General features: G+C 37.4%; 1 protein-coding gene across 4 annotated transcripts in view; it reads left to right on the top strand.

Moving 5' to 3' along the window:
* Nucleotides 1-2,017: 2,017 nt before the first annotated feature.
* ccdc136b (coiled-coil domain containing 136b) overlaps nt 2,018-17,321 on the top strand; it is a 43,482-nt gene continuing 28,178 nt past the window's right edge. Inside the window, exons 1-4 of one of the 4 annotated variants that reach the window (XM_048158308.1) lie at nt 2,018-2,140; nt 6,050-6,214; nt 13,438-13,498; nt 16,504-16,737. In XM_048158308.1, the coding sequence (XP_048014265.1) occupies nt 16,536-16,737 (202 nt within the window). In that variant the 5' untranslated portion in view covers nt 2,018-2,140; nt 6,050-6,214; nt 13,438-13,498; nt 16,504-16,535. Of the gene's footprint in view, nt 2,141-6,049; nt 6,215-12,341; nt 12,597-13,437; nt 13,499-16,503; nt 16,738-17,321 lie in introns of those variants that run through there. The other 3 variants (XM_048158307.1, XM_048158309.1, XM_048158310.1) reach the window with 3 other exon arrangements.

Genomic DNA, 17,321 nt, shown 5'->3' with positions numbered 1-17,321 from the left:
CACGTGCCTGGAGCTGCTGAAGTTACGGCAAAACACGACTTGGTGGCGCTCAAGCACAAAACGGTCTTGCCGAGCACACATTGATACCATGACGACGAAGAGAAAGTAAGTAGACGAGGAAGACCCCTACAAACTATCCCTGCGTCTCAAACAGTTCCCTAGCTTTCTAGGTCGTGTATCAGTGAACCGTGTAAATGAATGTGGCCGACTCCCTGATCAGTGCCCTGACTGAACTAGGGAGCTGATTGAGACGCGCTATGGGTGCTCTGCCAGTTCTTGGCCACACCAATAGATGTGTATTATTTCTGTATTTTTACATTTTATTTTTTTTCTTTTACATTCAAGAAATATAGTTGATGTCTATTTCATAAATATGTTTATTTGCACTACCGTTTCTGACTACCATATCTATTATATGTCATATATATATGCCATTTAATATCTGCATTTTTATCTTCTTTAATTTTTTATTAATATCATAAATGTTTATTTGCACTACCGCTAAGCACAAGCGCCACATACTGTCAGGGAGTGAATTTGCGCGTTCACTTTGCGCATCGCCCGTGAAAATCGCTTGGGTATGAACCTATGGTATGGACACCTCGAAAACGTCTCGAAAAATGCTGGCGTTATCGTGTGCGATAATCGTCCCGGTGTGCACAGGCCTTAAGAGAAACAATACATCATACTTCGTGTAAATGCAGTATTTTTACATGGTCATTCCAAACCATCCATTTTGAACAATATTATGGTTGATTAACATAACTACCATTAAAGTAGGCTATCATCAAAGTAAACCACACGATTTACACACTATTCTGCAATAACTGAGTAACATACCTAAATTTAGCTCATAATTGTGACTGCAACCACTGCAACTGTATCAACTAATTGCAGTTGAACCCCAGAACCGGATCTGTATGATTTGTGAAAATATCATTCAGACCGTTTTTGTAAACATGGTCAGCTGATTCATTCAAAAGACCCAGTTCTTGAATTTAACTCACTCCATTCGCACGTTAACAGTTCAATGGGATTTGGATATTTTGTATTTGAAGTGACATTAAGTTTCATATAAATGATGACTTTTTATGTTGGTAAAAAAAAAAAAAAAAAAAAAAAAAAAACAGTTTTTTCTTTAAAGCAGTTCACAATGCTCTATGTTATTTTTCTGGTAGTATCTTCCCCATGCACTCCCACACTGGAACAGAAGATCAGTGTCCTGAAGCATTTTATATTCCCTCAAGACATGAGAATATATGTGTGTATGTGTGTTTGTGTGATGTATTTATGTGTGTCCCCAATCCCGTTCTAACCACCCACCCACCCACACACATCACATAAAGCAGAGGATGGTTTGTTTACAAGCCCTCATCACTATAGCATGCTGAACTCTACAGAGGCTTTAGTCTGTAAAATATTCGAATGCAATATCAAATGTCTAAAATTTCAAATATCTAAAATATGGAACATTATTTTAATGTATTACATTGATCTCTGGGTTATGTCATTCAGATACACTTTATTTTAAGGTGACGTAGTTACATTGTACTTACTCAAATAATTAATTACCTACATGTACTTCCGGTTAGGGTTTTGTTTAGGGTTAGTTACCTTTAATTATGCATAATTTACTGTAAGTAAGCACATGTAGTAACATGTAACTGCGTCACCTTAAAATAAAGCGTTACCTTTGATTCTTATTGGTTAACTGTGGCATTCTTTGGACAAATATTTTTTAATAAACACTAAAACATAGACTGTTGACCCAGGCAACAGATTTCTTTCTCTACCAGTTTCTCGTCTCTTGTAACACTCTTTTTCTTCTCACATAATAAAAAAATTAATTTATATCAATATTTAATGTCCTTTTATTAATTTATTTGATGAGTAGCTGTGTAATAAATGGCTCCTCTTGGCATAGGCATCCTGATGCCCTGTCGGGTTTATTTTGTGGTTATGACTGGAAACTACAATACAGTGTACGTTATCCCTTACATAATTTGTTGGTGAGAGAGAAAGAGAGAGTGAGAGGGAGGGAGCAAGGGAGCGAGGGCAAGAGCGTGTCAGTGTTTCTCTCTTCACTCTGTGTGCTCTTTTGCTGATGATTATCATGGACATGGAATCATCAAATCAGCAGGTAAAAAATATCTGTTTCTCTTTATAGATTAAGGCTATACTGAAGTTTCTGATTAATGTTTTGGTGTGTGGATAATTGAATTGCATTGTTTTACTCTGAATTCTGTTTTTTTATGTTCTGTCTGTAGCTGTTTTTTTCTTTATACAGTCAACTATTTTTCATTAGCAGTTATATAAAACTAATAAATGAGTCCACTTGCATTTTATAACATATTAGGAGTACTAGAATGCAAGTAAACATTTTTGCTTAAGTAGGCTAAATGTAGCTTTTTGTCAATGATGTTTCAGTAGTTTTAATACCGATAAAGTTTTTTATTTTATTTTTTTATTTTATATATTTATAATTATTTATATATTAATGTTTGTTATTTTTTATTTTATGTATTTGTTGTTGCTAGTAACAGTTCTCATCTCTGTAAATCATTGAGATTTTGTCAACCGAATGAATTTGCTGGATTTGGAGCTCAGATGATTAAGAAGTTACAATAAGTGGTGTGTCATTTCGATGGTGATGAAAATACACAAAATGAAAATGTGCTTATACTGAATGCTAGCAAAGTTTGGACAACAATATTCATAACAGAACTGATCTATTAATAGAAGAAGTGCACCAGAAAGAACATTTTATTATAAGTGGACAGGTAAAGTTAAATCCTATCAATTTGCCACCTTTAAAGCTCTCGTATATTAGATGCAGTATTAAGAGTGCTGCATAACAAAAGATGAAAATTAAAAGTGTGTAGAATTGAATCTTTATTATTAAACTGATAACAAATTAATTGTTTATCATTCACATGTTTATTTGTAATAGAGCAGAATCTCTGGTGAAAATGCAGAGGGTATCACAAACAAACCCTTTATTTTCATTAGTGGTCTTTGAAACAGATAATGCATATCTCTTTTCCATTAATTAATATGTTTTCTTTGATCCTCCTCCATATTCACTGCCTCATTTCACCCCTTCACTCAAAGAGTTCTCTCTTTCGCCCACACAGCACATTGTTGTACCTGCCAATTCGCAGCACCCACACACTCTCTCGCCCACTAACACCCATCCACACTAATGCAGTGATGCCCTGAGCCCACACACACACATACTCACACACATATTAACACCAAACCACAATAATGCAAAAGAGCAAAGTTGCCTTCAGCTCTGATGAGCTCTTCCTGAAGTCTTGGACAGAGAGGGAGAGAGAGAGAGAGCATCACTATGCATATGACAAAAGCACCTTTGAAATTGTTTGGTCAAAAGGTGCTGGAACCTTGGTAACATTTTGTAGTGTTCAGGCAACCCTGCTGAAAAATATACTGTAGCAAAAACCAGCATGAATTCCATCTGGGTCCAGGCTGGTTTCTGCTGGTTAGAGCTGGCATTAGCTATGTTTTCATCCAAAGTTGCACATTTAACTTATGTGCAAAATTGGAATATTGTATAAGACATTTGCGAATGCAGCAGTGTTTCCATCCAGTGAGTCAAAGAGAACAAATTTGTCTCTTCCTGATAAACTTGCATTAAATTTTTTTTTGATGCGCATCAAGGAATTTATTCAGTAAATGTGTTTCCATCGTAGTTTATGCGCATGTTTTCTTATCGGATAAGTTTATCTGACTCAAATGAGTGCATACATTTTTATGCACATTTTTAGAAATTATGCGCATCTTGGTGTTTCCATCCAGCAGTTTTTATGTGATATCTCAAAATGTGCATAAAAATAGGTGGATGGAAACATAGCTAGTGTCACGCTGTTCTCAAGCGAAACTATGCTGGTGTAAGTGGTTCACTAGCACTTTCAATCTCCATGCTGGGGACCAGCAAGCCAGCAACTAGCATCATACTTTAGACATACCTTATGCTGGTGACCAGTAATTATGAATTTTTCATCTAGGACTCAGGGCAGGTGACTTTGGGAGTTGATTGTGCAGGGACTCACACTGGATCGGAACTTGGGCCTTAGAGCAATGGCAGACCCGGACATGGGCATTGGAGCAGTGGTGGTTCTGGGTCTGGGCCTTGAAACAAGTTGTGGTGGACCCAGTCCTGAATCAGGGAGCGATGGCCTTTGTGCAGTGGTGGACTTGGATCAGGCCCTTTGAGCAATGTGGACACAGACCATAGGGTAATTGCAAGGCTGTGAAAGAATAGGACCAAAAGGCTGTACCAGGGCATAAAACAGAACAGGACCATGAGTCTATTGGTGCTTTTGACATGTCACTATCATCCAGTGACGATAGGATGTCCTTTTCCACATTTACAAACAGCTTAATGGTCTGGCAATATTCTCTCATATAATAACCCAGGTAAAAAAAGTACACTTCCAAAATGTACTTAAAGTGCTCTATTTTTCGCGCACTAATTTGGTACTTAATATACTAAAAATTCTTCTTTAGTACTTCTTAAGATAATCTTAAGAACATCTAAGTCAACTGTGCTATTTTGAGACATTACACAAGGGCAGCCAGTATTAACGTCTGGAGCTGTGCACAGCTGAATCATCAGACTAGGTAAGCAAGCAAGAACAATAGCGAAAAATGGCAGATGGAGCAATAATAACTGACATGATCCATGATTACATGATATTTTTAGTGATATTTGTACATTATCTTTATAAATGTTTTGTTAGCATGTTGCTAATGTACTGTTAAATGTGGTTAAAGTTACCATTGTTTCTTACTGTATTCATGGAGACAAGAGACACTTGCAGTCTGTATAATGCATAAACACAACTTCATTCTTTATAAATCTCTCCAACAGTGTGTAATGTTAGCTTTAGCCATGAAGCACAGCCTCAAACTCATTCAGAATCAAATGTCACACATCCAAATAAATACTATACTCACATGATCCGACGCATGCATGCAGTATGCATGCCGAACATCTTGTAAAGATAAATTTGAGGGTTATATTAGCTGTGTGAACTTTGTAAATGCACTGTATTATAGTCGAGAGCTCGGGGGGCAGGGAGCGCGCAATTTAAAGGGGCGGCAGCCTGAATCGGTGCATAGTTAATGATGCCCCAAAATAGGCAGTTAAAAAAAAAATTAAAAATCTATGGGGTATTTTGAGCTGAAACTTCACAGACACATTCAGGGGACACCTTAGACTTATATTACATCTTGTAAAATCTGGTTCTAGGGCACCTTTAAGTACATTATAGAACTGTACTTTTTTTCACCTGGGAATCTTGGTGCAATCTAGTTCAAAAGTTGCAGTAAACTTTGGGTGTCTTAAAGTGCCTGATGTGACCTGAGTACTTCTTTCCTCTTGGCATCTCACTTCTCATTGCTGCTAGGTGAGCTATGGAAGTAATATGGTAAAGAAAGTTGTACAGGTGTTCAAATGTGAATGTCTAGTGTGATGTCACAATGTGGAAAAGAATAAGAAAAACATTTGGCTTTTTTTGCAGTGAGGAGGAGGAGTTCTAAAACTTAGAGTACAACAACCTCTTATGTAAAAAGCTTAAGATTTTGATTCCTTATATCATGACTCATTAGTAAAGACCTCAGATGGGTGTGTCAGATAATCAAAACATCAAACATGTGCAGAGTTGGGGTTACTCCAGTACCAGGGTTGGGAACCACTGCCTTATATCATGACTTCTTTAAAGGAACCATTAAAGAAAAAGAAACATTAGGAGGAATCTGAACCAGAGCCCAGAACTGTTAACCATTTATTTGATTCTGGAACTGGGCCTGCTTCAGTAAAAGAAAAAGATAGTGCTCAGTTTTCCTGGGTGCCATTGGCAGTACCATTGGCTTCCCTTGGCTTGTTTGGGGCACCTTGCACCTGCAAAAGATTAATGGATGTTGCAGCCTTACTAAATATATGTGGCACCTTCTTGGACAAGGTTGGCCAGATACTACTGTTTGTTTCATTCTTAACTTCACCTCGATATCTTGCCCTCTAAAGGACCTGACAAAGAAGTGACAGGACGAGAGAGTGGTGTTGACTGGGGTTCTGAAAGAGCCAAAAACAGGCGATTCTACATGCCTCAAAATTTCAACAGACCCTTCATCTTTCGAACAAACACATCAAAAATTGGATTTGGGGCTGTCCTTTCACAGACAATACAAGGTAAGAAGCATCCTGTGATTATCATTAGCCATAAGCTGTTCCCTGCAGCAATGCAATTACAATAGAAAAATCCATTGACCATTAAATGGGCTGTCCTGGAGCCAAGATATTACTTCTTAAGTTAGTGGGCAGTGACAGCAAATTACAATGCTTATTGCCTAATCAGGATTTTTCTCCTGTGTCAGGTCTCGTGAGTTACTGGTACATCCCAGCCCCCTTTGTCTTTTTTTCTTATCCTTTCACCACAGGTGCCAAAAAAATAAAAATTTAAAATGAAGGTTCTAGTTCTAGTCTAAAAATCGATCCAGAGCACAATTTTGGCAAGCCCAAGCACTGAACAACTTCAATGGACCTATGCCTGGAGTTGAATTAAGTGTCAACATTCAGTAAGGAAGCATCTTATGTGACAAAGACCAATAGCCCCACTCTCTTAGAGAACCTAAAGCCTAGAGGCACCAGGGAAGACCCCAAAACTTCCATGGTTTATGAATACCTGAAAGAGGGAACTCCAGCATTAGGCCAGCCGTAGCCTATCAGCTACAAGACAGGCAGTCCCTGAGAGTAGAGCTATCCGGGGGAGTTCACAGACAAAATCCATGGGACTATGTCCAATGAAAGCTACAGGTGGAATATGGAAATGCTCACAGCAAATCTACTCATCATCTCTCTGTCATGTCAGCCTACTAGTACCCTGGCCTCTGCCAAATACTTACCTGTAAAGATCTTAAGGTGCGGCCCTACCAAAGGGAGTATGCAAGGTAACACCTCTGCAGGCTAGACCCCAGACTTAATGTACTGGAGAGGGCAACAGGTGAGAGAATGGATCGCCAACTATGATTCAGTCCACCTCACTATGCCAGAGTGCCCCACTCTGACCTTCAATTAGCCTGAAAGGGGTATACCTAAAAGCAACCCATCCACAAGGAAGCATATAACCCTGCTTTAATCCCCAATCTGATGAATTGGGGAGGGCAACAGATGAGAAAGTGGGCTTCCACTTGCGACTCTGTCCACTTCAGCTCTCACCTGCCAAGCTCTGTACTTGTCAGATATCCACAAGGCAGTATAGCCCTGCTTTAATCCCCAGTCTGATCAATTAGGGAGGGTGACAAATTTATGGTTTGCTCTTGTAACTCTGTCCACCTCATCTCACATCTGCCAGGCTCTATACGCTAAATCCTCCTAGGGGAGGGGAACAAAGATTCTTCCAGGAAATCTGCCAGGGAAATATCCTCCAGCTCCAAACTGGAGCGAGCAAAGGTGTAAAATGGGACATCATAAGGTGATGTAACTGACTTCTGTTTTGACAACCTTCTATCTTGCAGATCATCAGGGGAGAGTGCCGACATAATCATGTCTACACCATTGCCTCCAACTAACTATTTTGGAGGGGCAGTTGGCGAGAGAGCAGAATGCCAGGCATACAGAACATTTCCCGTGTGCTAGCTGTCCATAACCAGGCATCAGCTTCTGCTTTAGCAGGAGAAAACTGAAAGACCTTTTACTGCTGAATTAGTAGGGGAGTGCGCTGACATGCTTCACACCTATAATTCCTAGACTTAAAATGGGAGAGGGCAGACAACAGGAGAGCAAGACACCATAGTCTACTTTGCCCCAACACTGCCCTTCGTAGACCTCTTAGGGGAGTTTGCTGACACTGATCATGTCTAAGCTTTGGCCTTCAGTTCAAGCTAACTGGAGGGGGCACCAAAGAGAGTGGGTCACCTGAGCAAACACCCACTTCCATTTGCATAAAACTGCCCATTCAAACTTCTGTTCCAGAAAATGGTTGCTATTATCGCTGCTTCATTGTGACAATCTGTCCATTCAGTGTGCCAACATAGTCCTACTACAGTGGGTACAGAAAGTATTCAGACCCCCTTAAATTTTTCAGTCTTTGTTATATTGCAGCCATTTGCTAAAATCATTTATGTTCATTTTTTTTTTTTCAGTATTCTAAGTGATACCTTATTTTTTTGTTATAGTAATGTGTCTTTTGGCTTGATTACACTTAAATGCCAGCATGACATGATGGATTAAATTATCTCTGCTTGTGTTGTTTGTAAAATTGACATTATGTTTCACTGCTTTCTGAAAACATTAATGCTACAAGCATTTTTATTATTATTACCAAAAAAGAGTGGGTTTTCTTCAGTGGCACAAGGGAACAGATGATGTGAATCACTTCTTCCTTTTTGATTTTGTCAGTCTAAATGAGTTGTATCTGCTTTTATCTTGCTCTCGTTCTCAGCTTTGGTGCTCAAAGGGTTTTTGATGAGCTGCTGTGGGTTACTGTGAACATGAGGAGCTGCTACAAAGAATCACAGAGGGGGTGGCATAGATTATTCATGGACGCCTACACCGCTACACAAATACAAGACATGAACAAACATTAGACACACAATTTTTTTGTATTTTTAGAATAAAAACATTTGATTTTTTTAATATAGACATTTTACAATTGAGGAAGCTTTGTCGGTTTTAGCTCCCTTTGGTAGACTGTTTTTTCCCCAAACCATAAATAGTCATGTACACATACACACATCTGTTTGCTAAAGTAATACCAAGGTCAGGAGATGCGTGAAAAGGTACATTTGCTCTGCTCTGATTTAAGGCAATTTCACAGAGGCAGAGAAAGCTGCATTTTTATCATTGTACTTCAAGCAGAAAAATGTCAATGAATATTGAAACCTAATTTTATGTATAAATTTAAAATACTGTAATGAGTTTCATAAAGACAAAACTAGAATATCATAAGTTAAGAACAGAGAAAAGAAAAAAAGGCTTATACTGTACCATGGATGAGTCACTGTGCTTCCTTTGATGTATTACTTCATTTCCCAGTCACAACTTGACTTTATCAAACTTTAATGAAACATCCTCATCCCAGCGACAGATTAATCCCTTCATGGATGAGAATATTCCCACACTGACGTCAGAACTATATGTTTGACTGTGTTCCTTATTACACCCATTACAGCTCAGCATGCTAGATTATGTGAACAGAAAGTACTGTTTAATAATTGAAAGTTTTTAATGCTTTCAGTGGCTTTCTTTAATTTGTTTCTTCAGTTAATTCACAATATACAGAATGAATTACAGGAAAAATTCAGAATTTAAAAACACACTCCCTTTTCATTTTAGTGTGTATTGTTTCTAATAATAATAGGAATATTGTTTTTAACATATAAAAGTTCCAATAGCAAAGATAAAATATAACTGCAAAACTTTGAATTGCATGTTTGCCACAGGACAATTTCAAATTAATGAGAAGATATCATTTGCAGCTCAAAACTTTATCTGAAGCATTTATCTTAAGGCCCTTTCATTTGTATTATTTATTTCTATAATGTTTGTTCCCTTCTAACCTTTAAAACAGTGTTATTTGTGTCAACTGTTCTGCTTAAATTCTAATGTGAAATGTTTTGTAGAACTAAAACTAAAACCAAGTAAATAAATCATGTAGTATTTTTAACATATTCTAAAATAGTACAATACTGAAATGCAGAAATATTACACAGAAAATCATATTATTTAAAACAACATATTAAAAAGTAAATAAATCGAATAATTGTTGGGCTGCAGGTTCTTCTGACCTGGTATCAGGTTATATGAGAAAGTGATGTCTGCTTGCAGTTTAACAATTTTATTATTCATACCACACCAGTAAATAAGTGTGTCTTTATAGAAATTTTATAATATAAATTATCTAGCAAAAATGGCTCTTCGTTTTAAACAGACAGCAATATATTTAATCATGTCTGGCAATCTGATGTGACCCGTGCTGGCAAAAGGAGTTGGAATGCGCACGGGTTAATTTCGAGCAGCCAAAAAAAAGTGAAAAAATTCTTCTTCTTTTTTCTCTCTGCCCGCTTCTCGATGACTCGCGCTTCCTCTCGGCATACGATTGGTATCATTTTAAAGCAAAGCATTCCAACTTTGTAAATATATATAGTGATTTTCAAACTCACGATTATGTAAACAAAACGATCTTACTCGAGTCGCGCAAGGCAAAGCGCGCTGCGCGTGCACAAAGACGCCTCATGGGGCGTTCACACCAGATGCGACTTGCGCAAATAAATCGTTAGGACGCTTGAAGATTTTAAATTTACTTGCTTCTTTCGCGTGTGAAAATCACTTCACAACACACGCGAATTCGCGTCATGGGAGGGGCTTCAGACTCTTCCACTTCTTTCTGCACACTTCCTCTGAATAAACTACGGAGCCCCGCACCTGATATGCAAGGGGAAAAATTTAATTGTGCGCACGATTTACTAATTCGTTCCCTCGATTTACTAATTCGTGCGCACAATTTACTAATTCGTTCCCTCGATTTACTAATTCGTGCGCACGATTTACAAATTCGTTCTCTCGATTTACTAAATTGTGCGCACGTTTTAGTAAATCAAGGGAACGAATTAGTAAATCGTGCGCACAATTTAGCCTTCTATTTTTTTCCTGCATGTCATGTCCGGGGCTCCGTAATAAACACATCAACTCGTCAGCGGGAAAGTAGTTGTAAAGCTAGCTTGACTGCAATCTAGCTTGTAGTCTCAATATGTAGGCTACAACTTAAGGCAGGCATACACTGTGCGATTTTCGTCCGATTTTGAGCCGAATTCTGACTCGTGCGACTCTTTTTTGAGTCGGGCCGATTTTCAGCTTTGTCGTGTGTCGTTTGTCGTGCAGTGTTCGTGCAGTGTACACGGGGAAACGAGTGGCGATAAACCTCTCCCGACTGCAATCGCATGGTCGGATGAAGTTCTGGCATGTCAGAAATTTGGTCGCCCCTCGTGAGGATATCGCACAGTTGAAGCAGAGCTATGAACCGACTTGCCTAAACCCTGTGTTTTTCACCCCACTGCGCCTGCGCGAAAAAAGAAATTAAACCAATCTTCAATGCAGCAAGAAAGAAAACGAAAAGAGGGAGATCTTTAAGTTCTGTAGCTATCAAACTAGCTGCAATTTAGCAAAATGTTGCTTACCTCCAGTTCGTGTTGCATGATGGATAAACCCACGTCTTTCAAGCCACCTGGGTGTACATAACCGATGCATCTTGTATTAATTTACTTAATAATTAATTTATATGTTTCGCTTTTCACTTTCTATTTACTCATGTAGGCTATTTAATATTCACTTATTAAATGCGGAAATGTGAGTTGTCCATCATTTGGCAATTGGTGATAAAGAAAAATGTCACGTCGCATATAGGAATTTTTTCCATTTTAAACCAGGAAGGCGAGTCAGTGTCTACTTTATATTACACAAGCAATGTACAAACTTTGCGCAAGAGTTATGCCGATGAAGACGTCTCAATCCCCTGTCAATTATTCACCAGTCTTTACAAAAAAATAAAAGTATAACCGACGAGCTTTCGGTGCATATTCTCTCAGAGACAACGAGAGATAAATCCTACTTCAACCTGATAGCGGTAGGCTATATATCATAATTTATTTTCTTAATATTTCTCTTGTGGCCCATAAACTGTAGGCTATGTAGTGGGTGAAAAAATGAGAAGAGAAGTATTTCGTATTTAACAGGTTGTTTTTGAAGTGAAGCTGCTTTTCATTGACTGGTTATTGCAGTCTGCGAACACATAGGCTACTGTTAATAATTTTAATTATATGCCTTTAATTCATTGTATAAATGTCTTTAAATAATTTTCGGTGAGGAGTAATTATAAGCTAATCAAATATTTTATTATCCTCGCAGCGCGTCAGTTATGCGGTGATGCGCTATGAAATATTGCGGGCCAAATGAATTGTAGCTAATATCAATTTAATATTAAATAGGCCTACCCTATACTATTACTACTACTACTACTACTATAATAATAATAGGCTAATTATTATTATTATTATTATTTAATATGAATTGGAAATGCTAAATCCTCTTGATATCCATAGCTGATGCTTTTGACAATATCTCTGGAAACATATTGTCTATCGGCGCATCCCAGTACGTGGGTTTATCGTGCATATTTCAAACGCATAGTGTGAGCAGTCAAGTCGTCTCGACCATCGGACCGCATGGTGTGAGCACATAAATCGTGCGTTTTGGCTTTCCATCGCACGCGATCTACTCGTACAATGTGAGTTGGTAACCTTGCTGAAATCGCACAGATATCGCACAGTGTATGCCAGGGGCGTCACTAGGCCCTTTTTAGGGGGGCTTCAGCCCCCCTAAACTTCTGCCCAGCCCCCCTAAAAAAATATTTGATTAATAAATTTTTGATCGCTTCAGTCCCCTTTAAAAAAACTCATTTGAAACGGCGGCAAGCTGCGTCAAGTTTCGGCTCCTCCCCTTATCTGAGTCTGCTTGGATTTAGCGCATTTTTCAATCTGCAGGGGCGCCGAGCAGAGCGAACATCAGAGAGCACAAGGTGTGTGTCGTGTGTGCGTGCATTTATTGATAGATTGCTCATAGACATATAATAGAGATTGCTAATGCTATGATATTACATCTGCATCGGTGCAGTTCTTTGTCATAAATGCATTGCAGTTTACATAATGTAATGTTACTGGAGCATTGGGAGCACACGGGACGGCTCGGTTTCTCATCCAATACCAATACGTTTCGCTGCGTTCACCTTCAGCCCTTGTGTGATAGTTGTTTTTTATTCCTACAAAAATGAAGTGATTAACACCCATGAAAACATACTTTAGATTCAGAAAACGATCATGATTTATTTTAATTTACTTTTTACAATTACAGACATATTATAATGTATTTTGACATTACATTATGCAGCCATGCACAGAAATGACACACATCATTGTCTGAAAGCACTAAATGGCCCAGAGAGAGAATGTGGAGTTATTTTGTTTTGTATTATTAAATATAGTTTTGTATTAAGTAATAATGAATCAGGAGGAGTGTCATGATACATAAATTAGAGTAAGCGTAGAGTAAAGGGATTTTTGATTTTCTTGATTTATACTATTTATACTAGATTTGTACTTGATTTATAGAAGTGGCAAATTGATAATTCATGTTGTTATTTTTAATAAATAGAAATAAATATAGAACAGATTAATCATATTGCCAATAGACAATTACATTAATACATGGTTTGTCTATATTCTTAATGAATATTAGCTGGTTAGTTAAAATACTTAAAATGACATCAATTTTCATGGGGTGACTTTATGAATATCCAACCGTATTGTTGATTATAAAGGCTAAAAAGCTAAAAAACTAAAATAATTTATATTTCATTGTAGATGGATGTACAACATTTTTTCTTGTCGTGCGGGAGTAGGTCTGCAAATGAGCAACAGTCAGGTGAGAATAGAACGTAGACAGCCTCTCACACACACAATACCACTGTGTTCCCAAGATTCATTTCAGTCATTGAACCCTGACATTGTTTTAATTGTCTGCCAATTTCCCTGTACATTTTATAAGAAAAAGCAGTGGTATCGTCAAAGGATAAACACAAATGTCCTGACTCCTGACATTATTGACACTCAGCAAGAAATTATTAACTGTCTTTCAGTCAACTGAACTGAAATTATTTTTTTGGTTTCTCAGAAAAGTCAGTGCAAAAAGTGAATGAAGTGGAGGCAGAGAAGATTGATGAAAAAAATCAACATTCCCTATTTTCTAGTGGTCACATCCAATAATTATTTTTTTATTACAGTGTTGTATATGGCTCAGTCAGTACTCCTACTCCCATATATGAAATACAGGGAATACAATGGAATAGTGGATTGCAGTAAGGTTAGTAGCATACCACCCTACCCTAATAGTCAAATAATATTTTTTTAATCATACCCTTATTGGGGGCTGAGCCCCCCTAAAATCAAAATCCTAGAATCGCCCCTGGTGTATGCTCGCCTTTACCAGATTGTCCGACCTCCTCACTCACTTTCTATAAAAGTATGAAGATGTATCGTACAGCTCCGGGTATCCACATATAGCGACAATGATTTTGTCCTCCATTGTTGTTTCGGATTTCTGCCTCCGCTCGCTATGTTGTAATCACGTCACTACTAGAGCAAGCTCCTGATTGGTTAACGCGGCGCGAATATTCGCCAAAATTCCGATTTTTCAACTCGCGCAAATCACCCATACGCGTGTCAAACGCCGCTGGATGTCTATCGCGTCTTTGCATTGACTTAACATGCAAATCACTCGTGATTAACGCTTCATTTGCGTCTGGTGTGAACGCACCAGCGCGTGATCCCGATATACACATATACATTAGCTACAGTATTTCAAAATATGCCTTTATGAGTATTCACGCAAACATTATCTGTTATGTCTTAAGTGAACGTTTGGTTAACTGTTGGGGGAAAACATCTGATGTGTAACATTATTAGATCTGTGCGGTACAGTAGGTTTATATAGGCTGTCTGTTCCATTCATGTTAATTAAATAATTGTGGTATCATGGAAAAAATAAGTTGAATATATATTTGTCCTATAGATATTTGTTTTTGACTTGGTGTGTGCCAAATCTGTGTTATTACCAGGGACTTTAAGGTATGATTGCTAGGTGATTTTGTTTTGGAACCTTCAGAAACAAACAAAAAAAAAATCATACAACATTTTGAAGGTTTTTTTAATAGAGAATGTGAAAATAACTCATTATTGCTGAAAATGGTATGTCTATTTACATTAAGTGTGAATAGCATCCCTTATAATAGCAAATGAATAGCAAATGCTATTTACACTAGCTCCACCCACCAATGTCTGGTTGGGCCACTCAAGTTTAAAAACAGTGGCGCAGCAGTAATACCTGGCTTTTAACATGATCAAGACCAAATCCGCCTTTTGCTGAGCTTGCTCTTCTCCATTTTCCCATCACATATCACACCAGAAATGCATTTTTCTTTAATAAAAATGAAAACAATTTACTAAAAGTGGAAATAAACTGCCAAACAAGTGTTTAATAAAAGTATTGGGTAGGATTAGGAGAAGGTGTAGGGAGGGATTTTATTCTCCCAATGAGGCATTCATTTACACTCTATGATATAATTGCATCCTGTTAATGAACAAAAAATACTGTCAATATAGCCTAAAGTAAAATAGCATCTAATTACTATTTACTCTTATTGCAAAGAATGGCTACTTTTACATGGTGTAAATATGTAGCGCTATTTTCACTTAGTGTAAATAGCATTTATCGCTATTTGTATTTAGTGTAAATAGCATCTATTGCTATTTGTATTTAGTGTAAATAGCATCTATCGCTAAGAAAATATGCTATTTTCACTTAGTGCAAATAGCCACTGCCTTTTGAAAATTTGCTCATTGCGACTCATTTTACCAGCAAGGGTCACATGTTTATTTGAGGTCTATTATTTAAGTATTTAACAGATTTCTACACTAATCATATAAAACTATACTTTCAGTATACAATGCATTTATTTCCATGGTGAAAATGTGATGGAAACTGATAGGAAAAAAGCTATTGTGGATCCCTCTAGTGGACAACATTAATATCACATCCTTCATCTTTTAGTTATAATGGCTGATAGTTTAGAATTTGCAGTTAGCCTCCTGCACATCATGAAACTGAGCATGTTTTGCTCAGAATGACTTGTTCTCCATATGTAAAGTTTTGAGAAGTTTGGAGTTTATGCACACAAGATATAGGCATAATAGTCATAATAGGCCATACCAAACAAATATAAAAAGTGTATCTGCTAAACACCTTTAAAGAAATTTGATTCTGTCATACACGGCTCTGTTATAGTTATTAGCTAAAACGTAAAGTTGCTTATTATAGTGCCACCTTGTCTGTCCAGACAGCTCACCAAAAGCCCTTGTGAGTTCTGGAGCTGGAGAAGACTCATAGCCATCATACTTCTCCTCAACCATTGTGAACCCACATTGTAGAAACACCCATTCAAGTACAGGATGATAATTCATTGGTGTTTTGCATGCCTCTCTTCACCACAAGATGGAGCTATTAGTCAGACTATTTATGTTAACACACGTCATACTCAATTGTAAGAAATCTTAAAAAATCTTTTAAGCAATAAATGAGTTACAACACCAGTGCTGATGATACAGGCACAACATCACAACATCTTTGTTAGAGATTGTTTTAAAATAAACATATGCTCGTCAGTGAACGAACATTCATTTAATTGTAATTATTTATTTACCATCTTTAACGTGTATTAGCCATGATGCAGAGCAGAAACCAAACCAAAAGAATTCCTTGAATTAATCTCCAGCTCTGAAGTTTGTAGAAAACACATAGAGACATTCTGAGCGAAAAGTGTTGATTATTTATTAGTTCAGGCTTAAACGTTGTTTCTTTTTTCTACTGCTCAGGTGACAGAGTAATCTAACATCAGGAGAGTGTCATGAGCACGGAAAAAGAGCGCAGCGTGCTGAACGATGCAGACGAGAAGGAGGTGAAGGATGAGAAGACTGGTGTGAAGGATGAGCTGTCTGAGGAGCAGGAGCTGGAGGAGCTGAGGGCTCAGGTACTGCAGCTCCTACTTGAGCTGGAAGAAGCTCGAGACACGTCTCAGAAACATGAGGAGGGCTTTCTGGAGCTGCAAGGTGAGGCTCCCTGAAAAACACAGTAATGACCTTACAGTTAATAGGTCATGTCATACTTTTTATTTATTAATTTAATTTTATTTGTTTGAGGTCCACTTTTTTGCATAGTTTTATGCATTAACATGACTATATTCCGCTCTCTCTCTCTCTGATCATTTGAAATAAACACAAAGGTTTTGTGTAACATGCCACAAAGTTGCAGAAATACAGTCATTTTTTGATCTTTGGTCTCAACAAAGGTTCTTTTTGTACTGTTTTGAATGATGGAATTTACAAAATGGTTAAATGCCAAACTAGTGATTTTAAACAATGAATTATGACAACATAATTTGTAATGAATTATATTAATTATTTTATATGACATACATCAATGAATTATTAAATGCAGTTTTATTTTTAAATAATCTGGTCACACTAATTTGGTCACAATATTGACAAAGTAGGCTAAATAATTCCATGTGTTAGAAAACTTGGCTATATCATTTAAAAATCCACCATTTTATTTATTTTATGGCATAATGCATACCTCGTGTAATAATCTAAAATACTTGCTAGTAATGTACAGTAAAATGTAGGCACGCTTG

Source organism: Megalobrama amblycephala, linkage group LG15, assembly GCF_018812025.1.
Source record: "Megalobrama amblycephala isolate DHTTF-2021 linkage group LG15, ASM1881202v1, whole genome shotgun sequence".
Classification (NCBI taxonomy): domain Eukaryota; kingdom Metazoa; phylum Chordata; class Actinopteri; order Cypriniformes; family Xenocyprididae; genus Megalobrama; species Megalobrama amblycephala.
The sequence above is the reverse complement of the archived record's forward strand: the minus strand, read 5'-3'. Positions and strand labels throughout refer to the sequence as shown.